At 43.9% G+C, this 23551-nt stretch overlaps 1 protein-coding gene and 1 pseudogene across 2 annotated transcripts in view; one reads left to right on the plus strand and one right to left on the minus strand.

Annotated features, from left to right (window-relative positions):
* PARD3B (par-3 family cell polarity regulator beta) overlaps positions 1-23551 on the plus strand; it is a 1015202-nt gene that overhangs the window by 949506 nt on the left and 42145 nt on the right. For both annotated transcript variants that reach the window (XM_011285494.3, XM_019838516.3), the window contains one exon: positions 8232-8311. In XM_011285494.3, the coding sequence (XP_011283796.1) occupies positions 8232-8311 (80 nt within the window). The remainder of the gene's footprint in view (positions 1-8231; positions 8312-23551) is intronic.
* LOC111562128 lies at positions 2706-2842 on the minus strand (annotated as a pseudogene).

Raw genomic sequence — 23551 nt, forward strand, 5'->3', positions numbered from 1 at the left:
GAGATAAAGGGCTTCTAAAAAAAAAAAAAAAACTAATTGGATCAAAGCCGCTGACCTTATTTTTTTATGATGAGGGAAATTACCTAATAAGGCTGGAAGCAGGAACATTTCTGAGTTTTACTGAGCACAAATGCCTGTGCCTGTTCTCTTTCCCTTCACTACTTCCTAAAGTGGCCTGACTTCCTGAGGACCCAGCTACAATTTATAATGCGTTTCTCTTTGGCAATCCTTGATCTGCAGTTTCCTACCCTCAATTCACAGCTCTTTGCAAGAGTCTTTGTACCCAACACAATAATCTGGATTGCCATCATTTCTGATTAGGACATAAAAGTTGATCAAGTTACAGGAGGAGATTAGATAAATTATGATTTACCTGTAGGTGGGATGTTGTATACCTATTAAAATTTATGCTTGTGAAATATCTAGGAAAATGTCAATAATAAATAGTTGGGGGGGGGGAACCATATGCCATTAAAATATGTATATGTTTGTAAATGCTAACAGAGGTCATCTTTGGATGATTTAGGGAGAAAAATCAGCTCAGTCCGGTTTTTAAATAATGGAACACAAATTTGTTCCCATCATTTCCATTAACTAACACCGCGTCCCTCAGGGAGAGGTCTTTTTCTCATCTCTAGGTTTTAGAGTACGTAGCACATGACTCCACTTAGGAGACACTAACAAATGTTGATTTACTTGAAAGTATTAGTCTTATTTCCTCAGCATGATAGCATAAGACAGTACAACCAGTGTTTGTTTTTGTTTTTGCTTTTGGGGGGAAAGCAATAAAGATTTTCAGCACCATGGAGCCCTGCTTTCTCTCCCCATCGATCCACCAAAATCACTCTGAACAAAGTACCAGTCACCATCTCCTTGCCAATTCCCACATACACTTCTGTGGAACTTATGTTAGTCACTGTTCAGGTACAGAGAACAAAATCCACTCTAGCCAGTTGAAGCAGGAACAAATTTATGATAGCCTGCTAATGGGCTTGCAGACTCTTAAGGACGGTTAAAATACGGAATCTTGGCCAACCTTTCAGGAATGATTTCTCACGGCATGCTACAGAACCAGGCTACCAAGGGAGCTGTTGCCACTTCTGTAAGAAAGCTTTGGGCTCCAGAGCCACATAACAATGCCTGTATCAGGAGCCACCATAATTAGGAAAGTGCCACAATCAGAAAGCCACCTCTAGTGCTGCCATCTCCAAAGCAGGCTATAAAAGCTGCACTCCACCCTAGGAACTCACAATGGCACATTTGCTGAGACTGCCAAGGAAAACCTAGCACACCTTCCTTCTTGTCAGAGTAAAGGGTGAAAGTGTGGCCACTGCCTCCATGACCCAGCTTAAATCATACCAGTACACCGACTACAAGGGCATTCTGGGAAAGGCAGTTCTGAGCTCTGTCATTCAGGGTAACACTCTGCAAGGAAGGGGGTTTGGGTAAAGCACACGAACACACCATACTGACCACAGACCTTGCCTTGCTGAAGTTCTCAACTGCCTTGGACACTGTGGACCACACCCTTGTTTGTGAGATGCTTCTCTTTTGATTTCTATGATAACACTCTCTCCCAGTTCTTTTCCCAACCAGCTGCTGTTTTAGACCTCCTCAGATTTCCTCCTGGGTTCAACTCATGTTTGCCTGCCCCTTAAATGGTAGTGTTCCTAAGATTATTATGGGTATTCTTCTCTGTTCTCAATGCATGTCTTTTCTTCTGTTCTTTGTCTACGTATTACCCGTGGGCATCCTAATTCTTTTCCAAGGTTTCAGGTACCCATCCATAGGCTGAATGTTTCCCAGTGCTACATCCCTAGTCCAGGCTTCAACATTGCAGACTTTTACACTCAATTATCTATCAGACATCATCATCAGATGTCCCAACTCAAGCTCAATATATCTAAGTATCCCCTACTCTCACCCCTACCTCTGCCCCTAAACCTGTCCCTCCCTTATTCTCATCTTGGCGATGGTTACCAAACCCAAGTAGTTGCTAAGCTCAGAAAATTGTGCATTATTTCGGGCACACCCTTCCTGTTAATCTTCAGTCACTCTTATGGAACCTGTCCCCCTAATATTCTTATATCACTCCCTTGCCTTTATCCTTTTTTTCTTTTTAGGAACTTTATTTTCTGTCAACCTGACTTTCATTTTGTTTGCCTTTGTGGAAGAGCAGCTTAAGACCACTTCGTAGTTGTCCCTACTCATTTAAGTGATCTGAATAGTGGAAGCTGTAGACCAGGCTTCAGAGGGGGGCTGAGCAGTCCAGTCTTCAGTAGGGAACTGTTGAATAGGCACAGAGAACACCTGTGTGCCTTCAGACCAGTCTGCAACTTCAGGTTGGGTAGCAATGAACTCAAGATCTGGAGCAACCCATTCACCCCAGAATTCCAGCTTGGTCACAGCCTTTGCAACAGCAGTCTGCTCTTCCTTCTCAGTCTCTTCAGGATCTCTGTAGAATAAGACATCAGGCATGACCTCCAATGGATCCTCGTGGGAAATGGTGCCATGCATGTGCGGAACTTCCCCAGGCCAGTATCCACTCCATAATACCCACGGAGGGAGCTCCCTTTTAGCAGAATTCACCAGGTTGCTCTGAAAACAGAAAGCCCCAAGCAGTTAAGAAGTAAGGAGAAAATCAGAAGAAAATACAGGCCATTTAAAATATTTTTTCATTTTTCCTTAAAGTTCTGACACAGGTGAGTTATGCCAAGAATTACTATCAAACTCCACTCGTTGGGCCAGGAGCCCTTGTGGGGTTAGTAAAAGACTTGCCCCCAATGTAGCACACTACCTACACTTGTGAGTTCATCAACTCCAAGCTATAACAAAGTGTAGGCCTTTATCCTTTTGAATATCCCCTAGTTTAAATTTTTTTTAACGTTTATTTATTCTTGAGAGACGAAGACAGAGCACGAGCAGAGGAGGGACAGAGAAAGAGGGAGACACAGAATCTGAAGCAGGCTCCAGGCTCTGAGCTATTAGCACAGAGCCCAACATGGGACTCAAACCCACAAACAGTGAGATCATGACCTGAGCCCGTCAGACATTTAACCAACTGAGCCACCCAGGCACCCCAGAATATCCCCTAGTTTAGGCCTTTATCATCTCTGGCTCAAACTATCACTGGCACCTCCACACTATGGCAAGAATAATCTTTCTACCCTGTAAATATGTCCCATCACTTACCAAGTAGCCATTGCCAATGACTTCACCATCACCTAAGGGTAAAACCAAGTTCCTTGGCATATTAGCTCCTCCAAGATCGGGTCCATGTCTATATCTCTAGAGCTTGGACTCTGGGGTCAGAAAGACCTGATCTTTGTCTCAGATTTTCCATGCACTAGCTATATGACCTTGGGCAACTACTTAGTTTTCTCCTTTGAAAAACAGGGCAACCATTGGGGTTTAGGAAGATAGAATGGATTGATAAAAATAAAACATTTAGCATTTTAGTTGACCAACAATAAGTACCAAGTAAGTGTTAAATTGTGGTAATGATCAAAGAAAAAACAAATAAATGGAGAGAGAGTTCATATTCATGGATAAGAAAACTTAATACTGTCAAGATGTCGGTTCTTCCCAACTTGATCTATAGATTCAATGCACTCCCCACCAAAATCCTAACAAGTTGCTTTTTTGATTCTGAAGAATCTCCACAAACTGATTCTAAAGTTTAGAAGACCTAGAATAGTCAACATAATTTTGAAGGAGTACAAAGTTGGAGGATAGACACTCCAACTTCAAGACTTACTATAGAGCTATAGTAACTAAGACAGTGTGGTATTGGTGAAAGAATAGACAAATAGATCAATGAAACAGAATACAGAGCCCAGAAATAGACCCAAATAAATATTTATTTGGGTCTTTGACAAAGGTGTAAATATAAACACAATGGAGCAAAGATACTCTTTTCAACCAGTGGTGCTGGAACAACCAGACATCCAACAAGCAAAAAAATGAATCTAGACACAGACCGTGCACCCTTTACAAAAATTAACTCAATATGAATCACCGACGCAAATTTAAAATTTGAGTAAAACTATAAATTTCTGCTCTGCAATAAACATTGTCAAGAGAATGAAGAGATAAGCCACAGACTGGAAGAAAATGTTTGCCAAAGACACATGTCATGAAGGACCATTACCCAAAAATACAAAGAACTCTTGAAACCCCACAATAAGAAAATAAACAAACCAATTTGATATGGACCAAAGACCTTAACAGACACCTCATCAGAGAAGACATACAGATGGCAAATAAGCATATGAAAAGATGCTCCACATCATATGTCATCAGAGAACTATAAATCAAAACAACAATAAGATACCACTACACACACACTAGAAGGGCCAAAATCTGGAACACGGACCACCCCAAATGCTGGTGAGGGTGTGGAGCAACACGAACTCTCCTTCGTCACTAGTGGGAATACAAAATGGCACTGCCACTTTGGAAGATGGTTTAGTGGATTCTTACCAAACTGAACGTACTCTGACTATACAACCCAACAGTCACAGTATTTGGTATTTACATAAGAGCACTGAAGACTTATCTTCACACAAAAATCTGCGCACAATGTTTACAGTAGCTTTATTTATTATTGCCAAAACTTGGAAAGCACCAAGATGTCCTTCCAAGGAGATGAATGGATAAATAAACTGCGGTACATCCAGAAAATAGAATACTATTTAGCCCTAAAAAGAGATGAGACATCAAGGCATGAAAAGACATGGATGGAACTTAAATACATATTACTAGGTGAAAGAAGACAATATAAAAAGGCTACATACTGTATGATTCCAACTCTATGAAGTTCGGGAAAAGGCAAAACTATGGAAATCATAAAAAGACCAGTGGTTGCCATGGGTTTGGGGAGAGGGAGGGATGAACAGGCAGAGAATAGAGAATTTTTTAGGGTAGTGAAAATATTCTGTATGATACTAGAATGATGGATACATGCCATACATTTGTTCAAACTCATAGAATGTACAACCCCCAAAGTGAAACCTAACGTAAACTCTGGGCTTTGGGCAATGATATGTCAATGTAGTTTCATCACTTACAAAAAACGTACCACATGGGGGGATGTTGATACTGGGGAAGGCTGTGCATGTGGAGACAGTGGGATAGGGCCTCTGTACTTTTTCTCTCAATTTCGCTGTGAACCTAAAAGTGCTCTCAAAAAAATAAAGCCTCCCAAGAAAAAAGTTATGGTATCGGCAATAATGGTTATAGCCATAATAGTAGTTCTGGTGGTAGTGGTGTGGTTATCCTCTTCCTTCACAGGTTCTGTTTCTTCCTTTACCAAAATCTTGACATTCCCTGAAAACAGAGCGCTTTTCTTTTGTAAATGACTCCATGTTGTTTCGTTTCTGTTCCCTCTACCTAGAATGCCTTCTCCTGCTACTCCTACGCCTTCTCCCCCACAAAAACTTCTCATTCGCCTTCCAATTTTAGAGGAAGCTTCAACACCCAAATGAAGCTGTGTTCAACTCTCTCAGGTGGACTTTCGTGTCTGTTTCTTCCGACTCCTACTGCCTCCTCTCTCCTACTGACACTGTAGCAGTGATCTCATCGTACCGTAATTGTTTGCAGGCCTGTCTCCTTGATATTCAGAGCAATGAAGAAATCCAGCCCTTGTTCATTCCTTTGAATATAGTGCCTAGCATGGCATCAGGATACAGTAGCTGCTCAGTAGTCACTAATTCAATGCTTGCATTAAAGAGGTTGTCGTGTTAATAGCGAAACGCAATATATACACTATATAAATACAGTAATTAAATATGTACATTTTCTGTTTGTGACAAACAGAATCATTTTTAAATTTTATGTTTATTCATTTTTGAAAGAGAGAGCACAAGCAGGGGTGGGGCAGAGAGAGAGGGGGACACAGAATCCGAAGCAGGCTCCAGGCTCCGAGCCATTAGCACAGAGCCCGACGCAGGGCTCGAACCCACAAACCGCGAGATCATGACCTGAGCCAAAGTCGGACGCTCAACTGACTGAGCCACCCAGGTGCCCCTCCCCTTTTTTTTTTTGTTCAAACAGAATCATTTTTGATAGAGAATCATGCCGCCCTTCTTTGCCTTACATTCTGCTACTTCCGTGAAGCTTTTTCCCGACACCTTCAGGTGTCACCTGTGCTGTTAGTAACATCCTGAATGACACAGGATCATACATTGTCCTACATCATTATTTAATTATTTCATTTCTGATGTTTGCTTTTCCCCCAAAAGACTGAAACTTCCTTAAGATAAGGATCATCCTGTGCTTTATATGATCTTATATACTGGTAGCTCATCAGGATAGGCACTTGGGTGCTGCCCCATAGAGACACCAGAATGCTGACTGCATCATTAGGCCAGGCCAGTTCTGGATAATAGTGCTGAAAGTATTAACTTGGAGTTTTGTGGCCATAAGAAGAAAGGTTACTTGTAAATGTCTAGAGCCATACTACGGATACATAAGCATAATGTGCTCTCAACAATCACAATTAAATAATCTTCAGCATAGTTCTGGTATTCATGCTAAATCTCCCTCCATGAAAAACAGGTTAAAAACAAAGCTCAGATAGACGAGGCTGAGGACAATAATTATATCCTTCCCTTTTTTTTCTGTACCACTTATTTAACCCCAGCTTGTCTGATGCCATCCTTGTTCCTGATGTTTCCTGGAAAGGACTGTGGTTTACATCAGGGCTTTTATCCTCATGCGGAGAACTCTCAGTCTCTCTGGAGTCGTCTCTACGTTTGTAGGTGCAGTCTTTATCCTTCCCTGGGAAATTCACTGGGCTGTTGGCCTCTCAAATAACTCCAGCCACTCCTGTTCCATGTATTGGTGAAATACGAAAAGGCTTTGCAGGACACACTCTGAAGAGCCTCCTGTAATAATTTTGACACCAGGCATAGCCTTTCTTACTCTAAATGATTGTGTATATTTGCTTTGCAACCCCCCACCCCACAATAAACCCTCCCTACACCCACCACCCAAGCTGGGATGGAGGTTTTATAGAGAGCTAGAACTTTTGGTGGGAAGAAAAGAACTTGCAAGCTGAGTACCACCTGGAAAAATCCCCCCTCCTGACTTGACACTGTTACGTTCTGTGTTTACTAGCCAACTCTCCCTTCCCCCATTACAATGGTCCAGGTGTTCTGTTTACCCTTTCCAGGCCCACTCTGCAAGGGCTGGCCCCGCACGAGAGCAAGCGCGTAAGTGATCCACAAAACCACATACATCGACATGAACAGGCGATGGATTGATCAGTCAACAAGAACTTTGAAATACGTGTATGTTTTCATCCTGGTTCTAATTGGTATGATAGATGCAGAAGCACTATGTATGAAGTCTTCACGTTCACAGAACCAACATACTTTGTCGAGAACATCCTGGGGCCAGTCACTGCTCTTCAGATCCTCAGAGGTCGAAGGAGGAGACCCGACGAGAGGGGAACACAGAAAGTACATAGGAAGGGGAAAAACATAATAAAGACCAACCCTAGACAGAAAAGAGTTAATGACTTCTCTGTGGTAGTTGCTAAGGGAGAGAACTAAGTGAGATCTGGGGGTGGGAAGGGCTTCATGGGAGCTGTGGAGGAGATAGTTGTTTGTCATCAGCCCCTGTTAGTAAAGAAAGGTTGAAGAAGATACTTTCAAAAAACATGGTCCTTGTCACAGCCAAGAGCTGTCTAAGGAGACCTGACACCTACATGTAATACAGCGTCCCGGACCAGGAAAGGCATTGAGTAAAATTGCAAGTCAACTATGGGCTTTAGTGAACAATAATGTATCAGTATTGATTCATTAATTTTAAGATCTGTATCATACTAATGTGAGGTGTTAGTAATAGGGAAACTGAGTTCAGAGTGAATGGGAACTCTGTACTGTCTTCTCAATTTTTCTGTAAGTCTAAAACTGTTCTAAACACTAACGCCTACGTAAAAGGGGGAAAAAAATGGCCCACAGCCTACAGAATATCCCTGGCTTGGTGACAGGAAGGAGTCGGCTTGACAATGACCCTTTTTGAAAGAAGCGACTTTGTTGTTAAATGCCATGTTTGTGGCTTGATCATCAATTCCTATAGCAATACTGAGCTCTTGCTTGCTTTTTCCATGGTTGATTTTTGGCAGGCAGCAGCAGCATTTGTGCGCTGATTATAATTTTGCGATGCATTGTCAGTAACTAGGGTGTATAATGGATCTTCATCTCTAATTACTTTTCTCTCCACAGGTGTCTGGAAAGGGTCCAGATGGGAATGCACACAACATCCGCTTTGAGGGGATGGAGAGACAGTACGCCTCCTTACCCAGGTAGATCACTCAGGGGTCTCCCACCACCAGCTCACCTACCGATAAAGCCTTTAGAGAAATCTACATGAAATAGAAATCTGGCTTTGAAACTGGAATATGTTATAATGTGCCTTACCGCCGTCTGCTACAACCTTCGTGCCATCTTCACAACTGTGCTAATAATTGAAACACTTGTGGGTTATTTTTTAAGGGAAGAAAATAGTATATCATTGCAATTGAACATGTCAGCAAGAATATTGGATACAGAATGGAAATCCTAAGCCATTGCTATAAAAATGGTATTGAACATCCTGCACCAAGCTTAGGGACAATAAAATAGTAAATCCTCTGTCCTAGCAGTTACCTACAAGGAAGGGCGAGCCAACCTTAACCTTGGAGCTTCGTGTGGGTGTTAAAAAGCAGGAGAGAAATGTGAACCTGGGAAGATGTTCTTTGCTTGATTTAGAATCTGACCTGGTATTTGCTGTCAGCAAATATTGCTGAGAGGTACAGACACAGTGGGGGAAGGAAATAATCGCGTGGGAAAAGTTCACTTGGTGATTCTGGCCTAACGTGATCCACTTATGCTGTAACTGAACACCCCTGAAAATGAGATACAATTCTCAAAGGTTTGTGCTCTTATCTGTGAGATGAAGAATAATTTTGGTCTGCTATCAGTAGCACATGACAAAGAGGAAAACTTTCCAAGATTATGTCTAGGACGGCTACTATGGGAGTGAATCAAGAGTGTGAGAATTCGTGAGTTCGGGGGGGGGGGGGGGGGGGGGGGGGGTTGGGCGGGGGAACAAAGAAAGGTTAATGCCAGCCAGAAAACTGAAATGTTACGGAATATCTCCTTTTAAAAAGAAGGGGGAGGATCCTAAATAGAGCTTTTTCATCAAAGTGGAATTGTTGAAGTGTTATCCCAGAGGGAGTTACTGCGTTGAGTTTCACGTTGGCTACAACTCTGTGTGGGAATTTACAAAAATACCACCCTGGATATTGCAACAGGCATAGCCTAAGTGACCATCTGCTCTTATAAATAGTATGTTGATTTTCAAAAGTAATAAAATCTCAAATCTAGTGGAGAACCAATTTTTAACACTGATTGGGCAGAATACTTAAAATACAATATTTTAAAAGCTTCTATACAACTGTATTTTATTTATCTCCCGATTTTCATTTTTTATAGGTTGTCTCCTAGTCTTTTCTCATCTTTGATTTCTTTCCTCTCCTTATTTTTCCCTGGCCTACTATTTTGTTTTCGTTTTTTAAAAAAATGGAAGTCGTCTCCAAAATTTGTTTTAAATATAACATTTCTGGCTTTCAGTGTTGAAGTGTATGGAAATTGTGGTTAAGGCAGATGGAAAGTAGTATGTTCTTATGAGAGGAAAGAAAGAAAGATAAAACTGGAAACAGTTTAATGTCTTCCTGGCCAACTTGCACCAGACTGCGGAAATGGATTTTTTTTTTTTTTGCACAAATCAAAAGCACAGAAATAACATTGAAAATCCTACAAATTTCACTCATTCACTCCCCATCTATCTATTAATCATCTACTCTGTATCAGGCCCCGAGAATATGGAGACTGGAGACACAGTGCCAGTCCATCCTTGGGACCCTACTGTCTAGGACAGGAGACCGCAAATCACCTTTTCATGACAGCACAACAGATGCTTAGTTTAGTAATTATTAGCAGAAAGTCTTCTGAATTTCCAGCTCCTATTTATCTTTACTAATAAGCCCTGAAATGCTCAATCATGGCTGACTTTCAACAAGTCTATTTGAGGATCAAACACTGCAAAGGGAGTTTTCTGACAAAGGCAATGCATTTATGCGGTTTCTGGCCCTGGAGCTATCACCGCAATGCAGGAATTGACAAAACCCCGAGAGTGTAACTGTAGCGGGAAGGGAAGCATCTTAGACCAAAAACAATTCTGGCCAGTAGTCCACCCACACCCGTACACGGTGGTAGGAGTGATTAGGATTAGCCACATGAGCAAACAGAACCTGGTGGCTCCCTGGCAACCAGAAGTTGGCCACGATGGACAATGCATGGGGCTCAGACAAATGCAGGAAAGGTGCCTGGCGCTTGTTTTTAAGTAGAGGAGCTCCACCTCGAGTTTCCATCTCAACATCTAAAGGGGAGATGCAAGGCATGCTCACCACTGTGCTCCAGTCCGTGGGAGGCTCCATATTTACCCAGGAAGAGGCACAGTGCAGAGGCAGGGGACCCACTGCTGGCTTCAAGAAGGTATGCAGACTCAGCTCCGTGTGCCAGTGACGTTTACCCTGGTTTTCTAGTCCTCCCCACCCTGGAGATTTTACTGTTCACTCGACTGAATCACAGCAGCTCCACTGCTCTCCCCCTTTGCCAGGAGGGAAGTCAGCACATCTCTGTAGGCACCGGATCCCCTCTTTGTCAGAGGCAGGGAGCTTTACGATATTTACGGAGTTAACTTTTTAATTAAAAATGGGAATAATTCTCTCTATGGGAAGTTGGTGGCCGACCTTCCGGTGGACTAAATAGGCTACTGACCGATGTGGTTCCCATGTGGTTTGTGGAGAGCATGACAGGAGTTTTAAAGTTAACTCAGTAATATCGATTTATATGTCAAATTCGGAACCATCGACACCCAGAGAGAAAATGCACCTCGGCACCCACCCCACCCCCAGCACATGGAGTTAGTCAGTAGCCCTGATCAAGGGGCACCCTTTTATGGTGCACCCTTTTATGGGCACCCTTTTATGCTATGGAATTCAGTCCTCTTCACAGTAGGCTCCCGCAACCTGCGGCCAGAGTAGAAAAGACACTTCGACAAGTAAAGCCAGAGCCCTAGCTCACCCAGGAAAAAGACAATTCCTAGCACTTGGTAGTTAGGATGTTGCCTAAGGCTAAGGGCTAAGGATGTTAAGTATTATTGTTAAGCAATGTTAAATCTTCTGCCTCTGAAGGAAAATGACTTTATTTCTTGTCTCCTGAGGGTGCTGTTTTGGAAAGCAGAGCAGTTGTAATACAGCCTCTACAGCCTCGTTAGCAAACACCAGGCTGTTACCAGGGCCAATGTTTTACCCTCCTGTCCAGCCCCCAGTTTTCTCTGCTGGTAGACACAGTGAAATCAGCATTCTTGCCCGACACAGATTACTACTCACCCTGAGCAAGTAGGGAAGCGGCCATTCCTTAGGCTGCCGTAATGTGTGAACGTCAGTGTGTGTATTTTTGCAAACAGCTGCTTTTTCGCTTCAGCCTCCCAGCCCCAGTCTCTTTTCACAGGCCTCTTTGTGGTCAGTCCCTCTAGCAGTGAACTCGCTACTCACCCCAAGCCTCCATTGTTCCCACCTGGCCCGTCCCGGGCCCCGTGGGATCCCATTATCCCTTCTCTACAGATGGTTCACTGCACCCGCGCAGGACGTTGCTCTTCCGGGCTCGTAATCAAGTGTTGAGGCCTAAGGAGTGAGCAAAAACATCTCTTCTGTGGTCCTCTATATGGGGGCGGTGAGAGGTTGCTGGAAACCCTCATAAAAATGCCTTCATTGGTTCCACTACAAAATGCACATTATGCAACCCCAGCTGGGCTCCTGCTGCTGTCCAGAAGTCCTGTCGGTCGTGCTGTCGACTCCCTTGACTATCCCACAGTGGCCGTTCCAACCCTGTGCTACTCCCGTTGAATTCTGTGAAAATGACTAAACCCCCCAAGCCCAGTCTCTAGAGATGACCTCACTTCCTCTCCTCTGTGGCCTTGACACATTCAACGTGAGTTCCTCCACTTCTCCCTACAATTCAGATTCGCTGCCTTCACTGACCACGTTGCCTGAGGAGTGACAGCAAACGGCATGAACGTGGACTCGGGCCATAATTAGAGCCCCAGCTCTGTCACTTACTACCTGCGTGACTTTGGGCAAGTGATCTAACTGCTCCAGTCTCAGTTTCTTAATCTGCAAATGGGGATGATGTGAGGGCCTCTGTGTGGTCCTGGTGTGAGTACTAAGTATAAGCAAAACCCTTTGTGAAAAGCCGGCCTGACGTATTGTAAGGATTTTTTTTTTTCCATAATGCTAGCTCTTTTTAATTTTATCTCTGGGGAAGATGTGTTTCTTTAGTGAGTCAAACCCATACCACAGAGCTCACTCTCACTGGTTTCTCGGGGATCCTGGGCCATCAGCCACTCCTCTCTCGGCTGCACCTTGAAGTCCCTTGGCAGTTGCTTCCCCACCCACCACTACCTATTACTGTAAATGCATAGGCTCGGCTGCACAGTTCTCTGAGAGCCCACAGTGTGGACAAGGGGAGAGCCAACACCTGTGTGGCCATATGCTGGGGGTATAACTGAGACTAAAGGATTAGCCAACTCTGGGGAAGGACCAGTGGTCCGGATGGTCAAAAGCAAGAGGACGTAGCAAACCCATATGATCTGAGTAACAAGTTGTGCTAACGGGCATGCTGGGAGACAGTAATTCTTGTGGATGGGGAGTTTTGTATAAGGCACAGGTGGCCAGACTGCCCCATGCACTTGACTCTAGTCCATCAGAGAAAGCAAACGCCTCTTCTTGTTCCCAGATTTCCTACCTTAGGAAGGGTGGCTCATACCTATTGGCTCTATTTTCATACCACCCACTGACACAGCGGGCTCTAACCCCAGGCTTCTGACACTGACGCTGATGCTTCCAGCGGATTCTGCCTCTGGCTCCTTTCCTCATGTAGATTCTCTCTGAGTGGCTGCCTTGATTCCTACAGATTTGGTCCCCAACCTCTATGATGATAATTCCAAAACAAACCTGGCTAACCTTCCTATCTCACTTTTTTTTTAATTTTTTTTTTCAACGTTTATTTATTTTTGGGACAGAGAGAGACAGAGCATGAACGGGGGAGGGGCAGAGAGAGAGGGAGACAGAATCAGAAACAGGCTCCAGGCTCTGAGCCATCAGCCCAGAGCCTGACGCGGGGCTCGAACTCATGGACCGCGAGATCGTGACCTGGCTGAAGTCAGACGCTTAACTGACTGCGCCACCCAGGCGCCCCCCTATCTCACTTTTAATGTGACCCCAGTTACAATTGCCTGCCTGACACCTCCATCCTACCCCAAGATACTTCAAAGTTCCCATGCCAAAACTCAAGACCTCGATGTCATGTTTCCTTAGCTCTTCTTACTTTTAACACCCATGACATTGTTTGGCACCTTTCTTGTGCCACTGAAAATACCCTGCATTAGATTACGATGCTTTGCTGCCCCTTTCTACCTCCATTGGATTATAAATTTCTGGAAAAAAGGGACAGTGTTTTATACCAATCATGTTTTATACCCACCACGAGGACCTCACATAGGACCATGTTTATAACAGGTTTTTAATACATTGGCCTACAGATGAAAATATATTTTTTTTATATGGGTAAATTATGAGAAAAAATTTCTTCCAAGTTTTCTTGACTGTTTGTTTCAGGACACTGTTTGCCAACATAACACTAATTTTCATGAGAATGTCGCTTTTCCCTGAAATCTGTAGAAGTCCAGGCTTCTAAATAGTCAACTCTAATTGAGCATTTACTATGAACCAGGCCCTGTTCTAAATGCTTTCTGTCTAATGGGGCGCCTGGGTGGCTTGGTCGGTTGGGCGTCCGACTTCGGCTCAGGTCATGATCTCACGGTCCGTGAGTTCGAGCCCCACGTCAGGCTCTGTGCTGACAGCTCAGAGCCTGGAGCCTGTTTCAGATTCTGTGTCTCCCTCTCTCTCTGCTCCTCCCCTGTTCATGCTCTGTCTCTCTCTGTCTCAAAAATAAATAAACGTTCGGGGCGCCTGGGTGGCGCAGTCGGTTAAGCGTCCGACTTCAGCCGGGTCACGATCTCGCGGTCCGTGAGTTCGAGCCCCGCGTCGGGCTCTGGGCTGATGGCTCAGAGCCTGGAGCCTGTTTCCAATTCTGTGTCTCCCTCTCTCTCTGGCCCTCCCCCGTTCATGCTCTGTCTCTCTCTGTCCCAAAAATAAATAAACGTTGAAAAAAAAAATTTAAAAAAAAAATAAATAAATAAATAAACATTAAAAAAATTAAAAAATAAATAAATAAATAAATAAATAAATAAATGCTTTCTGTCTACTGACTTAGTGATCACAGCAGCCCTGTGACTCAAGAGCAACCCTTATTATTATCATCCCCATTTCTTAGGCAAGAGCACAAGTAAAATTGCCCAAGTTCAACAGCTAGAAATGGCAGCATTGGATTGGAACCCAAGCAGTCTGGCTGCAAATTCGTACATTTAACCCCTGGGACTAAAGTTATCCAGTTCAGAGTCAGAATCAAAATCTGTGGGGGTGCCTGGCTGGTACAGTCAGTGGGGCATGCAACTCTTGATCTCGGGGTTGTAGGTTCAAGCCCCACGTTGGGTATAGAGATTACTTTTTTAAAAATATTCACAAAAAAAAAGAGAATATCCTTGTTCAGTAGAATTATATGCATACTGACATGTTTAAAGATGAGGGTCATGATATATGCAGCCTAAGCCCAAACAGTTAAAACAAATTTTACAAAAAAAAAAAAACCCAAAAACCAGGAATCAAACCGTGATTATCACACTCCCTTGTATCATTTGCTCACCTTCTTGTCTTTCTCACTAAACTATAAGTACCTTTGAGGACAGGGACAATGTCTTATTCATCTTTGTATATGACACAGAACATTACTAATATACAGGTTAGGTAATGCCTTTCAAACATCTCTGTAATGCTGTCATAAAGTCAATTCTCTTCCCATCCCCTGGGGTCCTTCCCTTGAAATATGAACAGTTTAATGCGTAATTGCTAGATGAACATTAAGCAATATACTTCGTCTACCAAAAAGGGAATCCTGTTTTGTTAGAACACTCCTGAGAGTTGAAAAAGCAGTATCTGCAAATTGGTACTTTGGTTCTTTAAGATTAAGAGTAATATCTACCCGGAAGGAAAAAAGTGACAATACATTTTCAGGTGAAAAGCTGCATGAGCGTTCCTGAGGAGAGAGTGAGACTCCCTTTCCCGAGACTGATATGGGACACAGGCCTGCTCAGGCTGTATTTGGCTTCCGGTCCTGATGTTGCTCTAACCCATATTACATAAATTACTTGAGGGGGAAAAAATGTGTCTCTGATCATCTCAGGCAGCTTTAATTTGGCTGTGTAATGAGAAGCAACATACTAGTACTGATTTCGGGTAGAAAGAGCAACTTTAGAAGGAGCAAACAGCTTATGCTTGCTTCCTAGGAACCCAAAATAAACTTGCTTTCTAAGTGTGTTCCCAGTGTTTTGGTATTGGGCGGGATTGTGTTCAGATCAGAAGAACATGCCATAAGAACATACTTCCGCTGTAACATTTCAGTTGGTTCATTTTGTCAGCCTCAGCTTTCTTGTCTGCATATGCTTGTGCCCACCCGGGAAGACTCAATCACAAGTACACCGCTAACTTTGCAGCTTGCAACGTGCACCGTGCCACCTCCATCGTATTTTCCCCCGAAAGCATTTTGTCTAGGCATCCCCGGTACCCTTGATTGTCATTTGCCTCGCTGCCTGAAGACCCTCTCCCTCCCTGATCTCTCCGGTTCTCTTCGAGTTAGCTTCCGCTCTGCTCACAGCTACTCGGTTTTCCTTTGCCAAACTTGCATTGTTTCATAGCACTTGCCAAGCAGATGGCAGTGACATTCGAGTTCTGCAAAGATTTCCACCAATGCCACGGTACTGGTCTTTGCGGAAGCTAGGCTAGATCGTGATGGAGTGAGTGCACTGACAACTTGAGCAATCAGCACACTAGGTGTCTATGTGTGTGAGTGCGTGTCTGGCGGGGGTAGGGGTTCGGCCGTCTGGGCCCGTGGAAGTGGACAAAGTCCTCAGGTTGCCTGACTGACTGCTTCTCTCTGCCACAGAGTCAGATAAGGGGCTTCGTGAGAATGTCTGCACTGCTCCAGGCGGGCCTGGCCGCAGTTGCTTGTTCAGCCAGGGTCTGAGCCCATTCCGGCTACTTCTGCTCCGCAGGGCACTAGACAGGGGCCTGCTGCGCGTCATCGAGATACGGCTAATCCTGGCCAGTCTCTCTGACACCTACCTCCCTGGTGGCACAGCTTTATCTGAACTGCCTTTCCGTGCGTGGACAGCCACCTTTCAGTGCTTCTGTCTGTGATCGCTGCCCTGACTTTGGAGGGAAGCTCAGACGAGCTGAAGATTCTGTCTAGATGCTATCTCCTGCATCCGCCTACCGTAGACTGTAAAGCCTCGTGAACATCAGGGAAGCTCTGTTCTCCCACCAGAGTGGGGTGAGCTTCTCGTCCTCTCTCCTCAGGCTCCTGTGCTGAAAACCTAGTGTCCGCTTCCCCGGCCGGCCGTGTAGAGTCGGCCGCTTTCCGCTGACACCACCTTATGCAAGGCAGAGGTCAAAATGATGAATTGGGGTGATTTAATTCTTCAGGAGATGAAGATATCCCCTTTGTCAACTCAAACTTCTTGAAAAATGCAGAAAGCCCTAGCAGGTAATACTGCCTTAAGATGCCAAACAGCTGAGATCAGGGGGTTAGTGCTGCCGCCGTATCATTTTTATGTCACTTAGTTCCTCAGATAACAGTCCGTGGTAATCCAACTTCTCATCATTTCCTCATAGCCAATATATCCTTGGTGCCAGTTAGAATATTTAATATTAGTTATTCAGTGGAAGGCCTCCATTACGAGTTTAGTTACACGACTCGCGATTTAAAACACGTTAAGACCCATTACAGTACCGATGTCCCCAAAACAGTTTTAAGTGAATCTTGAGGGACCACATATGTTAAACTCCACAGATCTTCCCCAGAAAATTCTAAACTATTCCATCACTGTTTGTTAGGTACTGTTTTTGGAGGAGGGGGATGTGCCTGTTATTTCAACAGTGCCACATCTGACATTACCTTGAACTTGAAACATGTTAAACTTGGTAAGCTGGCTTCCACAATTTCCCTCCTACACATATTCGAGTTTTAGCCTTTATCTCCCACTTCTCCAGCCAAAGGAAAGGGAAAGGTTATTTTGTGTCTAGGCAGCTGCGTCATGGAGAGTGTTGCTCTGTCTCTAATTTCTCATATTCTTTGGTTATTCTTGATGTTTTCCAATTGCATTGTCGCTCCACCATCTGCCACCAGAGCGTATGGCATTGGAATCACTCTGGTAGGTTTCCTGACCCTGCTGAAGTGCTTTGCTTGATGCTCGCACGCTGCACCTGCCTCCCTCTGTCTTTTGCATCTCTCCAGCCATTTGCTGCTGTCCCCTGCCTGGCCCAAGTTCCTGAGTTTGTCCTGGCTTCAACTGACTGCAGGCAGAGACACTCTGAATAAACCAAGTGTATTCATTCGTCATCGTATCTGGTTTGTATGTGTTTGGGAGGGCTATGTTTTATGATTATTTAAAAGAACATTACATCACTAAAACGTGCAGGCATCTGGGATAAAGAGCGAGTGCCTCCCCAAATGCGTGAGCACATGATGTCTTCACCAGGAATAATTAAGAGTAAAATCACTAGGTTTAGTTTCCATTTTTATCACCAAAATCTGCATGCAGATTGTTTCCAAGATGTCATGTTTACTCCTAAGCTAGCCAATTGTATATGAAAAGAAAATCAAACTAAGAACAATTAAAGCAAAGGCATAAGGGGAGTGATGTAAATTTGTGGGACACCTCCCCTGTGCCATGCATTTTATATGGATTGTCTCATTTTCTCCTCACCATCCAGCTGGGTAGTAGTCATTATGATGCTCATTTTGGAAAAGAAAAAAGTCCATCCTTGAAGTGGCAAGATCAGAATCAGAATTCAAGCTCAGTTCTTTCTGGTTCTCACGATCTTTTTTTTTAATTTTATTTTATAATGTTTATTTATTTTTGAGACAGAGATGGACAAAGCATGAGCAGGGGAGGGGCAGGGAGAGAGGGAAACACAGAATCCGAAGCAGGCTCCAGGCTCTGAGCTGTCAGCACAGAGCCCGATGTGGGGCATGAACCCACGAACTGTGAGATCATGACCTGAGCCAAAGTCAACCGCTTAACCGACTGAGCCACCCAGACACCCCTCAAGATCTTTTTTATTTCATGTTACCATACCACTAACACTGACAAATCAAGGGGAGGTTGGGATACAACAGCTCTTTTCTTGAGTAATGTGAGTTCATGGGAAGGAAGATATCTTAGGCCACATTAGAAATACATTCATTGCTTCTTAGGGCACCAAAGAACATGGAAAATGTTGAAAGCTGCAGATGGTGAAAAAATAATAAGATACAGTAAGACAAATAATAGGGAATTTATGGGGAAGAAGAAAATTACTTTTGAAGCATATCATTTTTATTCTTATATCACTAAGTTTTCCCTAAGTAAAAACAAGATAGCCACATTTTCCTTATGACAATTATTCTGTTCCTGTTGGGAGCATAAATACGGCCATAAATGGCTCCACCTAGGGCAGTCCACCCCAAGTGCATGGACCGGGTTCCCAGCCCCCAGATGGCTCTCCACGCTGCCTTTTCACAGAAGCACTGGCCATGGGGCACAGGGGAGGACCCAACACTTGGCAAGCATTTATTGTGCTCTAGGAACTCTAGTGGGTGCCTTAAATCTGACCTCATTTGTTTCTAGTAACAATCCTGAAATAAATTTCATTACCCCTATTTTATAGATGAAGAAACTGAGGCTCAAAGATGCAAAGTGATACGGCCAAGTTTGCACACAGAATAAATGGCAGACTTTGGATAGTCTGGCCCTTTCTACTTCTGAAACCTCTAGAATCTTTATAAATCAAGCTGTCTTGTGCTAGGCTGGCTGTGAGCAAGTAGAAGAGAAGCATTCAATGACTATCCCTTACTGAGGCCACATTTGCTATGCTGACCCCACCCTAAATCACTGCAGCATATAACGTTAAAATGCACAAACCCCTAATAGGCATTCAAAATTACTAAGAACAGCAACCATGAACCACAGAGCTCCCCTTAGCATATATAAACACCCACCTCCTTCCAGCTGAAATATCTTTTAAACAGTGCCTCTTTTAAAGACTGCCTCTTTGTTATGCTAGTGTTTAAAAAATCTACCAATTGGTTCCACTTCAGCAATTTTCGTAGCCAGGGAAGTACTGTTGCTTCTTTCACGGTATAGTCCTGGCAAATCCTCGGGGGACATGGCTGAGATGTAAATGCCAGATAACTGTGGAGGGATGGCATCAGTTTACTGTGTTGCTTCAAGTCCAGAGAAGAGAACTTTGGCAGTCAGTTACCACGGAGGTGCCACACGAGCCCATCTGTGCCCTGGATTTCATGTGACACAGGCCCCATAACCTCAGTCATTGTGCCAGGAAACACCTTGGTCCAGCTCCATTATTTCTAGCAAAGGCAAACATTTGCAATACAAATGTGGGAAGGGTTGGTACAAAAAGAGCAGCCTCCAGAATGTGTTCTTGCTTATATTCCAAGTCTTCAATTAAGTCTAGATAGAAGTGGCTGGGGCTTGTCCCAATGGAGGGCTGTCCCACTCAACAATCAGCAAACCTGACCCTTATGGTCGAACATGGAATGACATGTTCAATAGGTAGGAACCTGGCAATTCTCACGGGCCACTCTCCACCAACAATACGCTCTGGGGCACGATAAGTCGCCTTTAAACTTGGCCATTGCTTGAAAGTGAAGACAGGGTGGTGACTGTTCAGATAAGGTTTCTGCCCACTAATTGCTCGCATGCGGCTGAGGCAAACACACACCCATTTCCAGAAATGATAGTGTCTGACAGCCTGGGTTTTGCGAGGTACTGGAAAGAGCTGTAATTGTGGCAGCAGACGTCTAAGATGGAAAATAAGCACATTGAGCTATTTTAAGGAGTTTGCCACAATGAAGTTTTTCTTCTGGAGACAGTCCTATAAAATCAGGATTGGGGTTTGTGTTTGATCACTTTCCACTGATATGTTGGTGCTTTTGACAACGTATGCTGAACGGTCTAGACTGTGTAACACCCTTTTACAGTTTTTTTTTTTTCTTTTCTAACATCCAGAATCTGGGCTGTATATAAGACAGAGATTCTAGCCAATATTTTATGAGTGATTTCCGGATGTGCTGCTTATAATATGGCCAGGAAGATGTGAGGACTGCTTTCTGTGGATTGGTGGATTGGTTATAGACAAGTCACTTATGTGACCACCTTGTCCACAGCTTGAATACCATAGTTTGTCCTCTTCCTGGTCACTTCATTCATATGATTTTTTTAAAAACCCAGGTTAGTCCTGACTTGTTCAGAGCTAACTGTGTGATTTCATAGCCTAAAGAGATGAGCTAACAAAGTCATCTATGCTTGCTTATTCCTTCATTCAACAACTATTTGCTGACCACATACTAAATACAATACACTCTGTAGGCCTTGAAGATACAGTAATAATCCCACAAGACACAGTCTCTGTACTGTGAAGTTGTAATCGAGTGGAGAAGATAATAATTGTACAGTCACAGAGAAAACATAAAATTGTAGCTATGCCCCTCATGAAAAACAAGAGGTACGTGATTACAGAAAATATGGGAAATTGGCCTGAATCAAGGGAGGGAGTGAGACTTGAGCTGTGACCACAAGGAGGTTAGAGAGAAGGAATAAGGCACCTTCCAAGCAGAAAGAACAACATATACAAAGGCCTTGTGGTAGGAGACAGCACGGCGAGCCAAGAGATTGAGAAAAGACCGTGTGGCCAGGAGGGAGATGTGAGAGCATATCAGAAGTCAGCAGAAGTCAGACCACGAGTGCTTAGTATGTTTGCATTTGTTCAAACGCTAATTAGAAACCATTTGTGGGTTCTGAGCAGGAGGAAGACATGGTCAGACTTGTGCTTCAAACATTTTTTTAGCTGCAGGGTGGAGAATAGAGTGGAGGGATGAAAACCAGTTCAAAGGTTATTGCTGTAGCTCAGGCGGGAGATGGTGGGGCATACGAGGGTGAGGGTGATGACAGTAGAGATGAGAAGAGATGGTGGGAAGAACTGACAGAACGCGATGATGGATGGCATGTGGAGGTTTGGGGGGTGAGCGAAACCAGGTATCAAGAACGAATCCCCACACAACGACGTGGGTAGCATGGTACCGTTCCCCAAGAGAGGAAGTGCTGGGGGAGGACTAGGTTTGGGACGGGGGGGGGGGGAAGATCATGAATGTGAGTTGGGACATGCTGGATTTGAAGTGCCTTTTAGACTTCCAGGAGATCCTGAAATGTGCCGTAGAGATGGCTCAATATGGATGGGAAAGGCGGTGGCTAATCCAGGATGTTAGACATACGTATACTCTAGAACACAGAAGACCCCAGGGCATATCAAGGGTGATGATGTCATAAACCACAGAGCCTCATCCTCAGAAAGTACAAAAAGAGGCAGGTGGCCAGTGCAAATTGCACCGGCCTGGCCATCAGTGTGTGGTTGTGACATGTCTTCCTTGCTTATATGGGCAGCAAAGGCTTATCTGTCACTGTCCGTGTAATTTCATTCTGGAAATTATACTTTTCTCAAGTAATAAGAGTTGGTGACTTAATGCCATCTGGCGTTCTGTGACTAAGCATAGCTCTGACCCCATAAAGTGTACGCATGAAGATAATAAGAAACAGTGGAAATCATTTTGGTAATTATGCTTTCCTTATAAAACAACATCCTTGTTCTTCAGAAATATGCACCAAAAACTTCAGGGGTAAAAAGATGCAAGCCTCCAATTTACTCGCACATGGTTCCAGAAATAACATGTATATATAATGATATGTGTGTGCATGTTTATATATACGGAGAGAAAGAAGGGCATGGAGGGGAAGGGAACAGACTGGAATGCAAAGAGAACGAATGATGATGTAAATGGGGCGAAAGGTGAAGATGTCGTAAATCTGGAGAAAGGATACAGGGAATTCCTTTTACTCTTATTGCAGTAGCAACAACAGCAATAACAAGGAACAGTGGAAGTTGACATAATTTTCTGGTGCAAACTCAAAAGTCAAAAACGTCCTCGTTCTAAAGTCTTAAGCTGGGTTTGCTCCAAAAGCAGACCCTGGGACCGAGATTTGTGTGTAAGTGATTTTACTAGGAAAGCAATCCCAGGAAGTATTAGAGGGAGAGTGAGGAAGAGCAGGGAAGAAAGCCAGTCTATACCACATTAATGAGCAGGTTACTGCCGTAGGCAATGGGGATCAGTTCCACAAGGACCCTCTGGAAATGGTATGGAACGCATCCACACCTTGTGCCACCTGAGAGCACGGATGTTGCAGAATTTGTCTTGCAAGTCCTGTTTGTCATTGGCTAAGGATTGCTCCTGAAGGAGCCAGCTCCCCAGCACTTCTGCATAGCTAGAGCAGTGGCACGAGGAAGCCTTAAGCCAGGAAGAACAAATATGTGGAGTAAGTCTGACAGTGGACCTGAAGTGGTGGTGAGTTGGATGGGAACAGGCAGCAATGCTACAGCGAGTGAGTGTCAACTCCCAGGGTCAAAGTGGGTCAGTCCCTGGTGTCCTTTTACAAGAGAAAAATACATAATTTTTAAGGAGCTCTAGAAAGTCTTCATGCGTTCATTGTATTTTTGAAGTAGGTGTTGTATGAACTGGTCATGTATTATACGGAGCACAGTGACTGATGATAGAATTGACAGAGCCTCCCAAGAGCGTAACCTCAGAAGAATGTATTTCCGGGTTCTATGTTTCACTCAAAGGTACAATTCATCAAAACGATGTCAAGTCTTTGATGAGTTCATCTTCCGTGGAGTCCATGCTTAAAACATCGCTGAAACACAGCAGCACCTCCGAGAATACCAAAATACAAAAGCCTCGGGAAAATGGGAATTTGGTAGTTAGGTGCCTAACTCAAGCATGCCCATTAACACATGATGCAATTTGAGTGTCTGTGGTGACTTTACTTATGATGATGGCTGTCAACACATATCTGGTCAAGTCTGCATGGATTTCAACAGGCCACCTTTGCTCCAGTTAAGAATAGCAAGAGCTTGGCCAGATGCAGGGACTAGTTATAGAGCCCTAGCCATACTGCACCTGTGGTCTCACCTTAGTGTGAGACTTTATGGAGATGTCAGTGTTGTATCCATGGAGCCTATACAACTGGATCAATCACACCCAGTCATTTAAGATGCCTAAGCTTATCTTCCTGAGAACAAAATGTGTAGGTTACAAATCATGTGGGCTACAGGGTAAGTTCCTAACATGTAATTATTAAATCAAAGAGTGAACATTTTTAGGGTTCTTGGTATATATTGCCAGTCTGACCTCTAAAAAGGTTGTCCCAA

The sequence above is a fragment of the Felis catus genome, chromosome C1 (genome assembly GCF_018350175.1).
Source record: "Felis catus isolate Fca126 chromosome C1, F.catus_Fca126_mat1.0, whole genome shotgun sequence".
NCBI lineage: Eukaryota > Metazoa > Chordata > Mammalia > Carnivora > Felidae > Felis > Felis catus.